The sequence below is a fragment of the Seriola aureovittata genome, chromosome 7, assembly GCF_021018895.1.
Source record: "Seriola aureovittata isolate HTS-2021-v1 ecotype China chromosome 7, ASM2101889v1, whole genome shotgun sequence".
Classification (NCBI taxonomy): Eukaryota; Metazoa; Chordata; class Actinopteri; order Carangiformes; family Carangidae; genus Seriola; species Seriola aureovittata.
Genome location: NC_079370.1, coordinates 27,371,059 through 27,388,701, shown reverse-complemented (window position 1 = coordinate 27,388,701; position 17,643 = coordinate 27,371,059). Strand labels below are relative to the sequence as shown.

The 17,643-nt window shown below is 40.8% G+C and overlaps 1 protein-coding gene across 4 annotated transcripts in view; it reads left to right on the top strand.

Moving 5' to 3' along the window:
* tsnare1 (T-SNARE Domain Containing 1) overlaps positions 1-17,643 on the top strand; it is a 179,824-nt gene that overhangs the window by 127,070 nt on the left and 35,111 nt on the right. For all 4 annotated transcript variants that reach the window (XM_056381151.1, XM_056381152.1, XM_056381150.1 and 1 more), the window contains one exon: positions 11,118-11,227. In XM_056381151.1, the coding sequence (XP_056237126.1) occupies positions 11,118-11,213 (96 nt within the window). In that variant the 3' untranslated portion in view covers positions 11,214-11,227. The remainder of the gene's footprint in view (positions 1-11,117; positions 11,228-17,643) is intronic.

Below are 17,643 nucleotides of genomic sequence, written 5' to 3'. Positions count from 1 at the left end.
AAAATGCATCAGAGTTGATGACAGTTTGTTTGTGTGGGTCTTTCAGTGACTATTTAACTGTCTCCCAGGAATATTATTCATGCATCATACCACCGGTGTGTTTTTGTCCATATTCCCCGTGTGTGTCTGCATCTTTGTGTGCATGTTGTGCTGATACCTTGTTGGTCTGGTTTTTAGCAAAGTCATGAGCCAGTCACTGACTGACACTTTGAAATAAGCTGTTTGAACATGTGCTGGAGCTGGTGCTCAATGGTTCTGACAGCTCCCCACAGACACTGTTTATTTCTGTCATTTCAGTGTCAGAAAAAAAGGAACATTTGACCACTTTATAGCAGTAAAATTAGCCATTGTCATGCAGGTAAATGTCGACTTTCTGTCAGTGATTACTCTGCAACAGAAGTGAAAATGTATTCAGCTCATCAAAGCTTTTCCAGTTGTTGTTTTAAATATCTGACAGACATGGAAAAGTCCTCCTCTGGACGCAAACTGATGTGTCTTTATTTTCCAGAACAAAAACTGGATATTTGCGGTCAGCGCACTGATGACAAAGTGCCACCTACAGAAACCTGATTAATGGAAAATCCCAAATCAGAAACCCAAAAAAAAGGAAAGCAAGGAGCGGTCTTGCTGTTTGACTGACAAGTGATCTGTGGATAGTGCAACGCAACATTAGGAATCAGGTCGAAGCAACAAGCTGGAAAGAAAACCACAACGATGACGGAACAGCAGCAACTGAAAAGAAAAAACTGTGTAGCAGTTTATTGAAAGGTTGTGGTTGTTCTTTATGAAGTGCACATGGTATGGATTCATCTCGTGTTTCAATTGAGTGTACTGTATGTGCATCAGCACCCCACCCACGCCCACCCCCACCCCCATCCCCCCACCCGCCTCATCCCAAAATTAATTTCTACCTCAGATCCTGACTTTGCTGTTGGCAATTCTGGAAGCAAATGTCTGCCGGGTTGAAAGCCACAGCAGAGAGGGACTGTGAGAGCAGCAGTACAAAGCCAGGTTACACCACACTGCTGGTGATCCTCTCTGTTTGACTCACACACACACACACACACACACACACACACACACACACACACACACACTGTGAAAGGCACAAGGCTTACCCCTATTGAATCCGGGCTGATTGTGCACACCACACTTTGCTCTGAGCTCAGTTCACCTTTCTTGCTGAAGGTTAACGCTCAATAGCAGCAATGAAGATGCTTTTGTGAGTCAAAAAAGCTTCAGTCCGTCTTTATTGTAGTATGGAAGAGCTCGGGTGAATGAACCCCATCAGCCTAAATGGCCTTGTTGTCTCTTTAGACAATGACATCTTCAGCAGGGGTTTTGGTTAAAGCTTGTTTTCTTTTGGTTAGTAGATTGATTTAACAAGAAAATTACCAATAACCATTATTTGACCATTAATGTGCCTATTTACACAGAACAAGCATGAAATGAAATTTAAACTAATCATGTAAGGTTGGCACAGACATTCATAAGCATTATTGTCAGAGTTACTGCCGAGAGCAATATTTCTGGCTGGATCTTGATATTATATCTCTATGGGGAAAATATCTGGTACCAGTTTGTAGCCTGGTTCTAAACCTCTGAATCATCGTCCACGTCTGATTTGTTCACCAATTAAATGGGTTCATTGTGAGAGCTATTTCCACCCGACACTTGACCAATCAGACTTTTGTAAGAAGGATTGAGAATAAAGATGCAACCTTTCTATACAGCAGCTAACATGAAAAAACACAGATAAAATAAATGGACACAAAGAACATGGACGAGACTGATGCAGCTGTACAGGTAGTTGCATGACATTTATGACAGCTGACATGGCGTCTGTGCAAGCAGCTCATTATGACCCATGATATGACCCATTATAATAAGCTGACCTCTAGTGGAGAGCAACAGCAGAATATCAGGTGACGTAGTATAAAGGGCAACAAAGTCCTCACTGGGAGCAGGTTGGGTTGGAAGGATAGGACATCACAACACTTTGCTACAACAGACAGATGTTTGTTTCCCATTTGAAACATATAATAATTCATATTTAACCATGACTGCTCCACAACCTTACCTGCACGTTTGTTATTGTAATCATGATGATGAAAGTCGTCTAATCTTCATAAAACACTCATTTTGACCCAAACCAGGATCTTTCTGTAAACCTAACCAAGTCGTGTTTACTGTTGTAGCCATGGTGACGAATGTTTCTTAAACCTGCTGCTATAGGTCGTATCAGAGGGTAGGGTAGACATATAAGGTCGATGAGATGGGAGGACGTGCTGTGATTTACAGAAAACGCTGTGATATCAGGCTAACAGGCTGAAGAGGTACGCTTCAACTGATTTTATTCTTTGGTCGATGTCTGTCGCTTCTATGAACATAGCTCTAGGACCGCTGTCAGCTGATGCGCTCTCACGGCTTCCGGTGTGGCCCATCACATTTATCTCATTTCAGTTTACCATGTGGGCGTCTCTTATCAAGGTCTGTGAATGACTCCTTGTTGATGATTGGCTCTGGTCTGTTTTGGTCACACAGACTTTTTGTTCAGCTGTTATGGAAACACGATCGTGACATTTCTTCCTTTACTATTCAAATGGTTGACAGTCTAGAGCTCTACAAATATTAGAATAGATACAAGATGTATGCTGTCATGGTAAAAGTGTCATTATTCCATCCATGTCAACTCACTGTATGTGTAGGCTACATTTCAAAGTATTGACACAATGTGAGGTGTGAAGAATCTGCTGGTTTACCTGCTTTCCAGTGTGTTTGCTGTACATTTCTCCACAGTGCTAACAACAGTGTAAGAGTACAACTAAGCAATGTTGGCATAGCAGCCACATGCTCTTTTTTCCAGAGCTGTCTGCTGTGTTTCATGGTCTTTATCTGCAAATATTGTTGGTGCAGTTGTCATTCTGGGATCTAAGCACAGATCAAATGACAACAAGGGTTTCTAGTATATATTTATATATATATGTATTTAAATTCACAAATAACTTTTCTGTGATTTTGATGCAGAGGTCAGAGCAACAGCACGACTGACTGATGAGCTATTTTAAATAAAAGGCAGAATATGCTGATGCTGGTCAGTGTTTTTGTTCCACAATTGACGAAGGCTGTCACAGGGCTTCCTCCCTGGATGCCAGGATTGTCCATGAAGTCTGTGTTTATTTGCTGCTCCTCTTAAATATCATAATCAGAGCGACTGCATGGGACTCTGAGTTTTATGTAAATTGCATATAAGCCGATTACAAGTGAGGCAGTTCCGCTGTAAACATTATTTATTTTATGAACTTCCAATTTTCCCGACCAGATGCGATAAAGGGAGAATAATATTATGGCCATTATCATTGCATTGCATTATTGTTGTATTATGAGGATATTTCTCATGTCACACAAGGTAAGTAGTTTTTCTCCCAGAGACACAGCAAGTTTGTCTTCCATGTAAGGGAGGTGGAGATGAGATAGATAGTTGGTTTGTGTGACAGTGCTATCATCTTTAATGGTTATAATGCAGTTTTTCTCCCCTGGAGAGAAAGGTCTTTTTGAAATAGTTTGGAGAGTTTGAGGCGGCCTCAGACATATTGAAAAATGGAAAGGTGAACAAGCCGTTCATGCTCTCCCGTCTCATATTTTCTTTAACTCATCTCTTTTTCTTGCTCTTGACCTGCACTGCTGACCTTTATGTGAACGAGTGGGATTTCTGGGACAAGGAAGAGGCAAAAACAACAACACAACAAAACGACAAGTTTCACAAGCTGTGAAAATAAATATTTCCTGACACTTCACCACAGAAGACCGTGCTATCTTTCTAAGCTAGGATGCCTATATACACCACATTTGCCCAAATGGTTCGGTATGGTCATTATGGAGAATTCATATCCAAGGAATAATAATAAAAGACTGAGCCTCAAGTGTCTGAACAACATCAGCAAAGCTTGTTTCCAGAGGGTTTTCTTTACTTCCTCAGCCTCCTTTCCTTTCCAATGGGAAAGTGGTCTCAGACTTTTGGAGCCCAGTGTAGTTATCAAACTTAATGGGGCATTGGTCATTTTTGCCATGACCTTAAAAGCTACCAGGGTACTGAAATCCTCAATATTTATTTACAACATATACCTGTTGGGGTGCATTCTGCAGTTTCCTAATGAGGTCACCATAGCCTTCAGCCAGGAGCAGGTCTCATCAGGTGGTTCCCAGCCTGTGCCTGAGTGTTCAACCCCGAACCACAACCTTTTCCAGTTGGTGGGCCGGCAGCGGCGGCCAAACCGCTGCCCATCTGCCCCTGGCTTCCAGCTCTGATCCATTGGTCTACTCCGAATCCAGAAAGAGGCTCGTTCAGCCTCTCCCACCATCCTCCGAGCTGCTTGATTCTTGCTCCTTTGGTCCAGGCCTAGAGCTGATAACTGACTGGGAAAACCTCAGGAGCTGATCTCCATGGGGAACCACCATGGCTGCCATCCTTTTTCCTTCCTGGACTAATGCTGATATTTCAAGACCTTTCTCTCATGGGCTTCTTTACAACTCTCCTCCCATGGCACTGTCAGCTCAACCAGAATTATTTTCTGGCTTTCAGTTGAGCACAGTATCAGGACGCAGAGTTGTGCACCACTTCTGGAAACTGCAGCCTTTTCTTCCCACATCCTCCCTCATCTCCCAGGATCTGGCGTTTTGCAGCAGGTCGGGCTTAAGTCTTTTGGTTAAGAAAGGCCCGGCTCCCTTCCTGATAAAGATGACCCCTGATTTCAACAGTGACCTGTTTGTGCTGCACAGTCCAGCTAACAATGGTAGCATTAGTTGCTTAGTACAGGTTTAAAATGGTGACGCTGAGAGAGAAAAATGCCTAAGAGTTGAAACAGAAGAAGAAAACACTCATGAAATGGTTTTGTATGAGGCAGGTTGTACAAGGCAGTGAATGATGAGATATTTAGTGTCTCCTCCACAGTCACTGGTGTAGTTAAAACAGCTCAACAAAGAGACGATGGAGGAGCTGGAGGAGTTTCACTCTAAGCTGCTAAAGGCTCTGAATCTTGTCTGTCTGTTTTAGCTGACAGTATTTCCTCCAGGGAGACTGGGGATGGGTGCAACAAGCCTAATTCCTCCAATCAGAAACATGCTAGAGTGATGACACTCATACTGCACATGCTCAGTTACACCCTCCCTCGACCAGAAGACAGAAGACACATTCAACATGTTCTGGAGGAATGAAAGTGATTCATTTTTTTCATGAACAGTATTTTTGTCAAACTGTCCGGATTTTTTATTTGAATTAATCAAAACTTTCGTAGTTTGAATCCTTGTTTTCTTGACCTCTACGTCACATGATTAGCATGTGTCAAGGTCAGTGTGTGTTGCACACTGATGATCTGTAATGGCTGACAGGGTAGAGATGGTTGCAACAAGTAATTGTAACTGTCCTGAAGCTGAAGCAGTCAAATCACAACAGAACACACAACAGTGTGTTTCAACATATATAACAACAATATTAAAAAAAACATAAAAAGCTATAAAAAGAATACAAACTGTATCAAGAAAAAGCAAAGTATAGTTAACTAAAAGCAAGATCACAAAAATAGGTTTTCAGCTGTTTCTTAAAAGTATCTAGAAGCAGAAGCTGCTTGTCTGATTAGTGGAGGGAGTGTGGGTTCATAAAAACAGAATGCTGCTTCACCAAACTTTTTATAGCTCATTTTTGGAACACTCAGCAAGCCTGCACTGCACGACCTAAGGGGACGGTTTGGAACATACTCAGATAAGCAGTCAGAGATGTATGAAGGTGCTAAACCATTGAGAGCTTTAAAAACAAGTAAGAGAATTTTAAAATCTATCCTCAATGACACAGGCAGCCAGTGTAATGATGCTAAAACTGGAGTGATGTGGTCACTTGTTAAAACCCTGGCTGCTGAGTTTCTGTATGAGCTGCAGTTTATCAATAGTTCTTTTTGGTAGTCCTCAGTAAAGTGCATTACAGTAATCCAGGTGAGAAAAAACAAAAGCAATAAGTAATCTTTGTGGCATCTTCCAGTTTAAGGTAGGGTCTATCCCTAGTGATGTTTCTTAGATGATAAAAGGCGATCTTTGTAACATTGTTTATGTGTGAATTAAAATCAATGACCCCCAGATTTTTTTACTTCCAACTTGTTCTGTGGTAAATGAGAGTCATCTGGCGCTACAGATATATACAACTGAGTATCATCAGCATAACAATGATAATTCAAGTGGAAGCATATATAGACAAAATAATAAGGGACAAAGAATTGACCCCTGTGGAATACCAAAAAGGCTTTCATGATTTCCAGAGACATGGTCACCAAGGCTTACAAAATATTTTCTGCCAGTTCGATACGTTTTAAACCAGAGTAGGGCTGTGCCTCGTGGACCAGTCCAAGTTTCACCGTGTCGAATGCAGCAGTTAATCCAAGAGTATCAGCATAGATGCATTTTTGCTATCTGCGTTCACTCTCAGATCATTAATGATTTTTACCAGTGCTGTTTTGGTGCTGTGTCCCCTTCTAAAGCCAGATTGGAATTTATCATTGATTTTATTTTTACCTAGGAATTCATCCAACTCTTTCAACACTGCCTTTTCCAATATTTTACCAAGGAAAGGCAGGTTGGAAATAGGTCTATAGTTGCTCAGCACATTAGGGTCAAGGTTGTGTTTTTTAAGTGGCAGTTTTACTCGAGCTGTTTTGCTTTTGTGTATCTGGGAAATTCCTGTCTCAAGAGAGCAATTTACAATGTCTAAAAGATCAAAAATAAAACTAAATAAATTATAGTCAATATTATTGTATTAATAAATAATACCACAACATTATTATAAAACAATACATATTCTCAGAATACTATGCTTATTGAGACAGAAAACTAATTTTATGTATTCTAAATATGTTGCAGCTGTCCTCAGAGTTGGAGTCAGTTGCAACATCTGCATTTTTCCATTCAAATAAATACTGTCAGTAAATGTGTCATATATGATCATCTTTAAATGGTGTGGGTCATTAGCAGACAGATGTAAGTTTGATATATCAAAGTTTGTTTGTCTAGAACAGATATTCTGTGAGTAACTGAGAGAAATGTAAAAAGGGTTGCAGCCACCCCCAGTCTCCATGAACGGAGAGATGGTGGTCAGTCGAGATGGAGGTGGTCCTTCAGTTGGTTTCCCTTTTGCACATTTTTCTATTTGTGATTTTAATGCACAGAATTTTGAGGTGCAGCAAAGGACTGGAGCTTCCATGACTTTGATGACTTCAGGCTTGTGGCCCAGCTTTTTGCCGATAATGTGGTTCTGCTGGCTTTTGCAGCCAAGTGTGAAACAGTCAGGATGAGAGTTAGCACCCCCTAGTCTGAGGCCAGCGTTCTCTGTCAGAAAAAGATGAATTGCTCTGTACAGGGTGGAAAGGAGATACCGGCCTCGCAGGAGGATTTTCTCAGGGGTTTGCTCACAAATGGAAAAAAATGGAGATTGATGCAGCAACTGTAGTTCTGTTGTACCTTCATCTGGGCCTGTCATCGTGAAGAGCTGGAGTCGCGTGAAGTTAATATGTCCACCCTCACCTATGGTCATTAGCTTTGAGTACTGACTGAGAGGATGAGATCACTGCTACAAGCAGCCTAACACTGTTTCTTTGACGTGTGATTTCTGGGCTTTCTCTTAAAGATGGTTCCCAAGTCTCAGCTCCTTCCTGCTCAAAGCAGCCACTGATGGTGACTCTGATCAGGATGTGTCCCTGGACACCTTCCATCCAACTGGGAAGCGACCTTGGTGTAGACCCAGCATGCTGCAGGGCTCTCTGGGACTGCCCCCGGGATCCCCTTGGATGAGCTGAAAGATGTGAGGATGTCGGCTCAGTCTTCTCCCACTGCGACCTGAGCCTGGAGAAGAAACTGGTTTCTTACAGATTCTGAATAGTTCCTTAGCGTGGGCAGGCGTTTTCGTTCCTCTTTTAGTTTTCTGCTTTAGTCACATTTTAAATGTTGAATATTTAGCTGGTTATATACAGTTTATTTTGTCCTACAATAAATGTCTATAGGAATAACTTCATTTCAGCTGATTCCAGTTGTGACCAGATTGCAAGCAAGTCGAAGTTTCTGTTCAAATGTGGCACAAAATTTATAGATTTTGATTTGGTGATGCTAATTTTCCACCACTGCAGAGGAAGTGGGCAGGAAAACATGACGGAAATATGACATTTATTTATCTTTTGCCTTCAATAACGTGTGACATTTAAGTCATGTTGCATGGATGTCATGATTGATTTGCAAAGTCTGTTGTCATTCATCTTAGTCACATTTTGTTTTTGTTTTTTCATCAATACACCAACACCAACCTTTTTTGTGATATTTTGTCTTTTTGTTTTTCCCACTCCCACTTTTTTTATTTGCAAAATGAAAATGTGCTTCAACCCAGGCTGATGGAAACAGCTGTTTGAGTTTCAGTAGAGTTAGATTTAACCATAGTTAGCGATAAACTTTGTAACGCTCGGCTTCAGAGGATTTTACACACTGATAAGAAGGCAATTCTCAATTTTTATTTTTAAATATCAGACTACCTATCATAAATATGAACTATTCCCCTCATATTAGATGTTAAAAGTGAATAAAAACGGTGTCTCCTCCCTGAGGGTCTTCCCGCACCCACAGGCCCTGAAGTGCTGGCACTGAGGACACATTCTCTTGAAGATTAAGTCACTGGTGATAAGAGCATCCCTTCTCTATCCTCCCCTGTCTCTCTGTCCTGCCTCTCTGCCTGTCCTGCAATCTGGAAAATTCTGGTTTAAAAATACTGCAACACTTCCTTTTGTTAGACTAAGCCCTTTTTTGTTCCCCCTCTACCTTATTTATTTTCTTGTTCTCCCCAAATAACAGCAGTGCTGGGATGAGTGAGCAGCAGGAATAGAGAAAGAATTCAGGAGTATGGATGAGAGAGGGAGGGAGGGAATACAGTATATAGAGAGAGGGAAGGACTCAGCGCTGTCAGAGCGAGCAGGGGGAAGGAGAGGATGGCAGAGAAAGTTTATAAGGCGTAGTTTAGGAGGAAATGCGTGCGAGAAGCTGGGGAATCTGTGGTGGCCAGCTGCAAGAGGGGAGATAGCGGAGAAAGGCTTTTAATTCTCAATCCCCACAGAGTCTTTGAAAATTACCAATCTTCTTATCACAGACGCAGGGCTGCTTATGCAAATTGTTGTGGAGTGGAACGTTTAAACGGAAAATTACTCGACAGCATTTTTTTTCCCTCCCTCTCTCCCTCTCCCTCTCTCCCTCTCTCTTCCACACAGAAAGCCTGTTTTGAGTCTCAGATAAGAAGATGAATTGCTCTCTCCGCGCTTTGAAGCGCGTCAGGATTTAAAGACTCCAGCCTCGGCTCTGGTCTAACGCTGCTGCTCTCGCTGCCTTTGTAGCAGAAAACAGGCTGGAAAAAAACGGGAGAAAAAGCATTTCAGAACAACATAGATTCTGCGCTCCAAAACATCGTCACCGCCTGAGGAGACATGGAAATATATAAATATTTCCTAACCCCTGCTCTTCACTCTATTTACTTTAATATTTTTGCTTACCACAGTCTACAGTTTTTCCTTTAAGAAAAAAAAAAAAAAAAACATGGCAAGTAATTGACATGAATGAATAAAGCTCGTGCACTGTGCAGAGGAACGTTTGAAGCATTTATCTAAATTACACCACAGGCAATATTAGAAATGAAACAGAAAATGGTTCTGAAAACCATTCGAGAGCTGTAAGCACTTAAAATGAAAATAACGGACTGAACGCAAGTGACTATGAAATTGTGAGGTTTTACATGTTTCTGAGTTTTATGTTCTGTAATCAAGCAGCTTTTGATTTAAGCTTTATCCCTCTGTAGAGACTCTGGCCTGGCACCTTCCACACATTTCATCCATCTGAGCACTTCTCTGAGACGCTCTAAAGGTTACATGAGTTTAAAACTAAAAATGAATATTTTTTTAATAATTTTTTAATATGTAGACGTACAGTGTATAACTGGCAAATTTAAAATCTTATACATACAACATGAAGTAACATTATGATTCTCACATATATAAAAAAAAATGTACAATTTAAAACAAACCTAATTACCTGTAAACGCCTGTAAATGAATAGAAAAGCAAAAAGAACATCAACTATCCACAGTGTCTCTGTGCTTTGGGAAACAGTCCTCAGTCCTGTTTGCTAAAAGCATCACCAGGCTGTTTTTTTAAAATAGCCAAACTGAATAAAGATGGTAGATTAATGAGCCACTTGAAGAAGATCCAAAGTTTGTAATCAGGTGATAAACCTGCAAAAGACACCGTTTTATCTCTTTTGTTGTTGTTGTTTTTTTTTTCATAATTTTAACTTTTAAATTTAAGCAACGACACAGCCACTAAACAGGCTGATGAACTAACAGCTCTACAGGGGCTGAATGAATAAGAGCAGGGGAAGCTTGTGTGTGTGCCATCGCAGGCGAGTGTAACATGCAGCAGAGCCATCACAGTGATGACTGTACAGCACTTTGACGGCACGAAGTGGAGGCAACCACTTTTTTTTTTTTTTTTTTTTTGACAGTCATCCCTTTCCTGCAATTTATCTGTATTTGTCAGCACGACCTTAAATCCTCCAGCTCCTCTACAGCTGCGTTAATCTCATCCAGCTCATCTCATCCAAATGCCACTTTCCTTGTTCTTTCACGTTCACTTTCAAGATACCTGCTCTGTTCTTTTGCGAGTGGGTGGAAACGTGCGCTGTGTCGTTGCACTGAATTGTTTCAAAAACAACGAGAGGGCAGTAACGGGGCAGTTTGGGCTGTTGTGGTTATTAAACTGGAGTTTGACATTTACAGGGCTGCTTATTCACGATGGAAGTGGCTATCATGTGCAGACATGCAGGTTTAGAGCTGCACGTTTTACAGAGAGCGGAAAAAACAGACACATATGATTATTTAACAGCAAACCAGTCATGCAAAGATTTAAAACACCATTATTATTATTATTATTATTGTCTTTTTCTTCCGGATGTAGGTTTCCCTTTGGAGGAACCATCAGAATGTGTAAAGGGTAAAACAGGGATCTGTCTAATGCTTGAACTCCACTCACATACTGAATCCTCTCCGCCCACAGAGGCAGCTGAGGAAGAGGAAGTGCTACCTCCTGGTGGCCGGAGCCATCGTCCTCACCATCCTCACCATCATCATTGCTGTTTCAGCAAGAAAATAAGACTGGCCACTGTGGTAAGATCCATCACCCACAATCCAACAGTGCCTCCCCCTGTCACACACATCTGACACTGTTATTGAGTAAACTGAGCAAATACAGCAGTTTAGTGATGTACACAGCTGATATCTGCCTTTTATTAATGCTGGGATATGAGGCGGGCAGTGTCATCAATCTGTGATGTCACCACATATAGATTTGAAACTGCATTCAACACAACGAACATACAGACACACAGCAAATCACACTTCCTGTCACATAGGGCTGCGTGTCATGATTATTCTCCATTATTATTTCATGTATCAGTATTTTATTTTTCATATAATCAATGAATTATTTACAATGTCTACAAAATGTCAGAAAATTGTGAAAAATGCTCACAGTTTTCTTCAGCCTGAGGTGATGTTGTAAAATGTCATTTTGTCAAAAATATTCAGTTTAATTTTGTTCAATTTTCAGTTCAAATTTGTTAAAAATAGAGAAATTAGAAAAAATACTCACATTTCAGAAGCTGGGACATTATAATGAACTAAAAATATAGTAAACATAAAGTGAGGTGATCTTTTGGTCCAATGGCTGCTCAATATTCTCAATATCACTATTTTAAACATGCCTATGTTTCATATTTCCATAATTGGAACAGTTGACATCCCATTTGTAAGTGAAGTATCAAATATAATTGAATAAAATAAAAAAATAGAGTTAATGAATGTCCATTTCACACAGGATTTCAGCTGTTGACTCTGACACCATGTCTGCATAGAAGTCACAATGTGAGCAACACATTAGCAGAGCAGCAGAAGCCGCTCTGGCGCTCCATCTATCTGAACACCGGATGCGTCAGGCACAGCACTGAGTTGTAAACCTGCGTTCTGGAAGCACTCAGAGCTCAGTGTGGCTACAGTGTAAAAATAAATGCCATATAGTGTGAGTAAATGCAAGGTGTTTACGCGGCGTACACAGGGGGTTGGATACCTGTTCCATCAGACACACGAACCAGTTTAAAACGCTGTTGGGATTCAGGTTATTCAAGATGGTGGAGACAACATCTTCTTTTTCAAAGGTGATTTGAACTCCATTCCCCACAATGCTTCACGTTCACACCTGGGTATGACCTCCCCCCAGGGACCTAACAACCAGTTAGTGTTGGTCACTGTGTGACCTAAACCAAGGAGCTGACTCTCTTCCTACCCCACATGGCATGTGGCCTCAGCGGCCATCTTAGAGTCCACCATCCTGTGTAGTTTCCTTTGTTTACCGCCATCTTGTAGTCTTTAATGTTAGGCTGTGTGGTCACAGCGAATCACACACACACACACACACACACACACACACACACCTGTATTTACTTAGTAGAATAGACATATATGTTTCACTTTTACTACATTGTAAATAGACGTCTTTAAGTGTAACTACTGGTGTGTTTAATGTTGCATGAGGAAGAATATTTTGAACCTCTACTCTGTAGTTCTCCAATCCTTCAACTTTGCTTACTGTTGATATGGTGATTTTGATTGTAGTTGTTAAGTTCATTATTAACCAGTTCCAAATGAATAGTAATTTGTGGTCGGCCTCACAAACGTCCCTATGCATTGTGGAACTAAGTGTGAATGGGAAAGGTTGAAATAGGCACACATAGCAGCTGAAGTGGGGTAGCGGGGCTGCAGAGCATGAGTGCTACCAGTGGAAGTGAGTCGCAGAGGTTGTGCGGCCACACCAACCACCAGGCTTGTGAAAGAGATGGGAGTTTGAGGCTACGACACCCGCTGCTGAGTGTAGTAGCAACTGGCTTTGATTGAAGAGAAAGGACCCAACCTGGGCTTGTAAGGAGTAAAAGTGGAGGGGGGGGGGGTACACTTCAGATATCAGATGTCACTGTTAAGCCCCCTGGAGGTTTTACAAACAACCTTGAATGGTGCAAAGGTTTGTGGTAAACTCCCTAAGGTAACATTTAGGTCACCGAAAAAAGGAAAGTCATGTGCACTTCATATAAAAAGTCCTTTTCAGTGCTCAAGTAATTGGCTAACTGGTTAGTAAGTTGCGACAAATGTATCTGTTCTACATTTGGGTCAACGCTATGCACACTCACCCTACTGGGCTGCAGCAGGTAGATTATGACTCACGCAGGACCAAAACAAGGAAAACACGCATCCATTGTTGTAATGAGCAACTGGAGAGTCAGATGGATTCACGGGATGATGAACTTGTGGCAATGATTTTTAAAGCTTGACAAACAGTGAACCGGTATTTGTGGAAGACATGCAGGCAAACAAAGAGAGACCCTTTTCCACCATGTGAAAAGGTTGCGTTACTATCCACCACTCCAGCATGCAAAAACACAAAGGTTTCAAAAGCTGATAAAAGTGGTTGACGCCGAGTATAAAACCCCAGGTCAGAAACATGTTTTCCAAACGGCTCTGCCTCAGCTTTACGCAGACTGCTGTGTCGCAGAGCCTTACACGAGCCTAAAGAACATATCTACCATGTTGGTTTCAGAGAGTGTCATATTATTGATTCAAAAATAAATGATTGTTTTGAACTGTAACAAATGATTCATCTAAGATTCAATCCTAAACTGAACGTTCCCCTTCAGCCTCTGCGGAGTTTTATTCGGTTTTAACACATGCTGAATGCATTTCTTTCTTCATTAATGGTCTTAAATGTATATGTCGATGATCACTGATTGCAATCAATATGAAAAAAAATCCACCATGCGTGATAATATTGATTAATTAGTTATTGAATGAAATCAATGAACAGTAATTTATGAATGTCTGGTGACTGTTCTTCTGTTGACTACCTGCTATTATGATTAAAGCATTCCTTTCTGTCCTCTGTCATACTGGTATAGATTTGCAAACACTGCTTCCCAGCATCATGTAGAAAACAAAAACATAAGGAACTTTAAACTTACGATTTGACTATAAGGCAAACAAAAGCCAGTGAGCTGAATGAAGACTCTCCTGTTCAGATATATTTTTAAAAAAAAATGCTTCATTCAAAAATTATTAATTCATTAATTTACTGTATGTGCCTATGACCATCCACATTGATGCTTTATCCATGTAATAGCTTGCATCTGGCATAGCATAGCTTTTCTAACCGTATTTTGGTAAAACTAAGATTGCATGTTTTCAACATATTTATACAGATGGGCAGCAGTGAGGTGCGTTATCCTGGAGAGATACAATGAGTTTATATGTATATCATGATACTGAATCTCTATTGTAAGAACCTTTGGAATTCATTGTAATAAACGAGCTTTACAATGAACATCAACATAAAATTGTAGAAACTGTTGCAGAGTGGTCATCTCACTTGCAGTGTGATTTTGATTTAGTCGTGGTCTTAGTATTTTCACATCAGTATATCAGTATTTATTTATTCTTGTTAAATCTTGTTACCTGTGACAGACATTTTAATTTTTGTATCATGTGAGCATGCTGAGGCTTCAGCTGTTGCCATCTTTGTTATGCATGGTTCCCATGGCTACAGTTCTCGTTCATGTCTGTTGTGAGGTCTGTGGAAAAGGCACTGCTCACTTGATAGCACACACAGTGGTGATGTGACACTGCTCCGCATTAACACAGACTAACTTTCATCAGTAAGTCTTGTCATTATGAACTGTTGTTTGAACAGAACCTCACTCTCGTTGTTGTTCCAGCTCAACCCAGAATTAGCACAGAAACTGTTCCATTCACATGTTTGATACACTACTGTTCACCGTCTGGATTTATCTGGAGAACTCTAATGTTACATCAACAGATAATGATAGTGTTATATTAGCCTAGCCTAGCTTGTCAGCATGCTGCTTATAGGTTTTTGTTGTATGTCGCAGCTTCCTTTTTGATTCTGAGTGGGCTGCTGATGAATTTAGTCCAAAAATCTGCTGCTTCCAAGAAGTGGTCATGTCAGATAACTTAACTAACAGAGACAACATTACTCAATGCATGCTTCTTATTAACAACAGCTGAGTCACTGACTTCTGAAAAAGAAATGGGTGGCAAAAGATGCTTTTTTTTTTCCTATCTGGAAGCACAGTGTGTGATTCTGCAGGTTGTTTAGTAAGACTTTGAATTAAAACAGTAATTAGTTCACTTTTCCACTCCTACGTCAATTTTTCTTTTCTGATGAAGAATGTAATACATTTCCTCACAGTTCTCATTTTCAACAGTTATTTTTTTATGCAGCTTTTGTCTCATTAAGACCACTCCAAAATAACATTGGTCAAAATCAAGTGGCACACACAATACTGAGATGTCAACCATTGTCCCATTAAGTGAAGTAGGGTCAAGTTTGCTTGATTAGTGGTTGTTTCAGTCTATCACAGTTAGCCTGTTGGTAGCCATTTTATTGTACCTCCTCAGTTACAGCACCTTGACCTAATTCAGATTATGTTAGTCCACTAACTAATTGATGCTACATCCATGTTTATACTCCAACCTGTAAACCAAATAAATTTTTGGTTGCACCGCAACATCAGGCCAGCCCTATAATCTGGAAGTGTCGATGACTGACTGACTGACTGACTGACTGACTGACTGACTGACATGTTCATAGTTCCACCACTGGTCAGCAGAGTGCCTCATCACTGGCTCAAACAGGTTCTGTTAGGAGGTGTCAACAGCTGCAGTGTTGTTAACTCGGTATAACCTGGTTCAGGTCTGGACCTTGTATGGATGCTGACCGGGGGCTTAGGACTACACTTCTTGTTACGGGCAGTCTACCAAGCTACTCTGGTTTCCCTGCACCTCCCAAACTGCAGGGAACAGGAGGAGTGCTTCCAATACACTGAGCTTTGCCTCCATTACAACAAATGAACTACTTTGATTACAAGTGTCATTATTACTAAAGGAGGCAGAGGAATAACTCAAATTAAGACACACCGAGCAGAGAGAGCAGGAGAGAGGGAGGGAGAGAGAGAAGTCATCGGTAACGAGGCTTCCTACTAATGACTATGACCAACTCTACCTATCAAACAGAGGGAGTTAGACATAAAGTAAATAAAGACTAAACTACTGTGGATCCAGAAATATATTATGTCTAACTTTCTCTCTGATCATGTTACAGTAAATCCAGCTAAAATCACAGCTCAGACTTTGTCTTTCATTTATGTATTTGGTGATTTCATAAGACGATGTCGCAGGATTTCAGGATGTCAGGATTTGACCAGAGGTCCAGACATGTACTAGGTTTGAACTTTATGCGTTAAATTAGCTTGTGGTCAAAGCTAAAGTTGGAGCCTTTGTGATTCTTACTTTTAATTATAATCAGTAAGGAAGATAGACTAAGACATGGGTAATCCCAGGTCTGAAGTGGTTGATGAGATATTTCAAATTCAATCCAGAAAGTGCAGAATGCCCCTCTACCTTGAGGTAGAAACTGCATAAAATGTATTTCAGTTAAGTTTATATTAGTTGGATTCACCCTCCTCCACATTCGGCAAGTTTTAACAAAGCTGCCATATGTCACTGAAGAAGCACCTTTAGCCTGAACTTTTTTCATGGCTGAAAAAGCTTTCTTGATAAATACTTTTTTGCCTATTTTCTCTCACTTGACGCTCAATACAAGATGTCTCTGCTTGCATAAAGTATTGATCAACACCTATTTTCCTCTGGGGGGAGGAAAATGGAAATCCTGTGGAACAAAGCATTCTATTCATAAAACAGCAGGCTGAATCAATGCTCCCGTGGTGACTGGCCCGTGTTGAAGCTCAGCAGTCGGCGGTCGACAATCAAATGGCTAGACACCACCGGTTACCGCAGCGAGAAAGTCTCCGAGCTAAAAAAAGAAACGGGCTCATTGTGGAGACCGTTAATGACTGTTGTACTGTTTGCACATGTTCAAAGAAAGCATTATTGATGTTCACCTGTTCCTTCCAAAAGCAGCACAGAGTCCAGACAAGGTAATGACTACAGGTCTGTGTGTACATATCACACACCCTGGTCCTGGTCCCCAGAGGCCGAGTCCTAATAACTCCGGTGATCCGTTGACTTCTACTCCAACATCAACTGAACAGATTCGGCTCGATCACAGTTGTATAATGGTTTCAATGTCCTGAGGAAATAAGCTTAAATACATGTTTGTCGCTCAGGCAGATGCGAGCTGCTTTGGCAACCCTTTTCTTGCTTCTCTATTTCTCTGTGATCAGCTGAAAATGTCATTGTAGCCGATCTCACATCATGGCTGCTGTCGTTAACACAACGTTTATTTCTGTTTGTTTTGTCAGACAATGTTCATAAAATAATGATTTTTATCTGCCGCTCAGTGTCTTGGTCCTAAGTGCTGGTAAACACAGTATTTACTGTGTGAGCCATGATCAAATTTCTCACTTTTAACAGTGTCTGACAATTTAAACAGAAAAATATGTAAATGAGAACAACTTTATTGTGGAGTCAATTTGCCAATAAATGCAGGCCTTTACATCCATTCA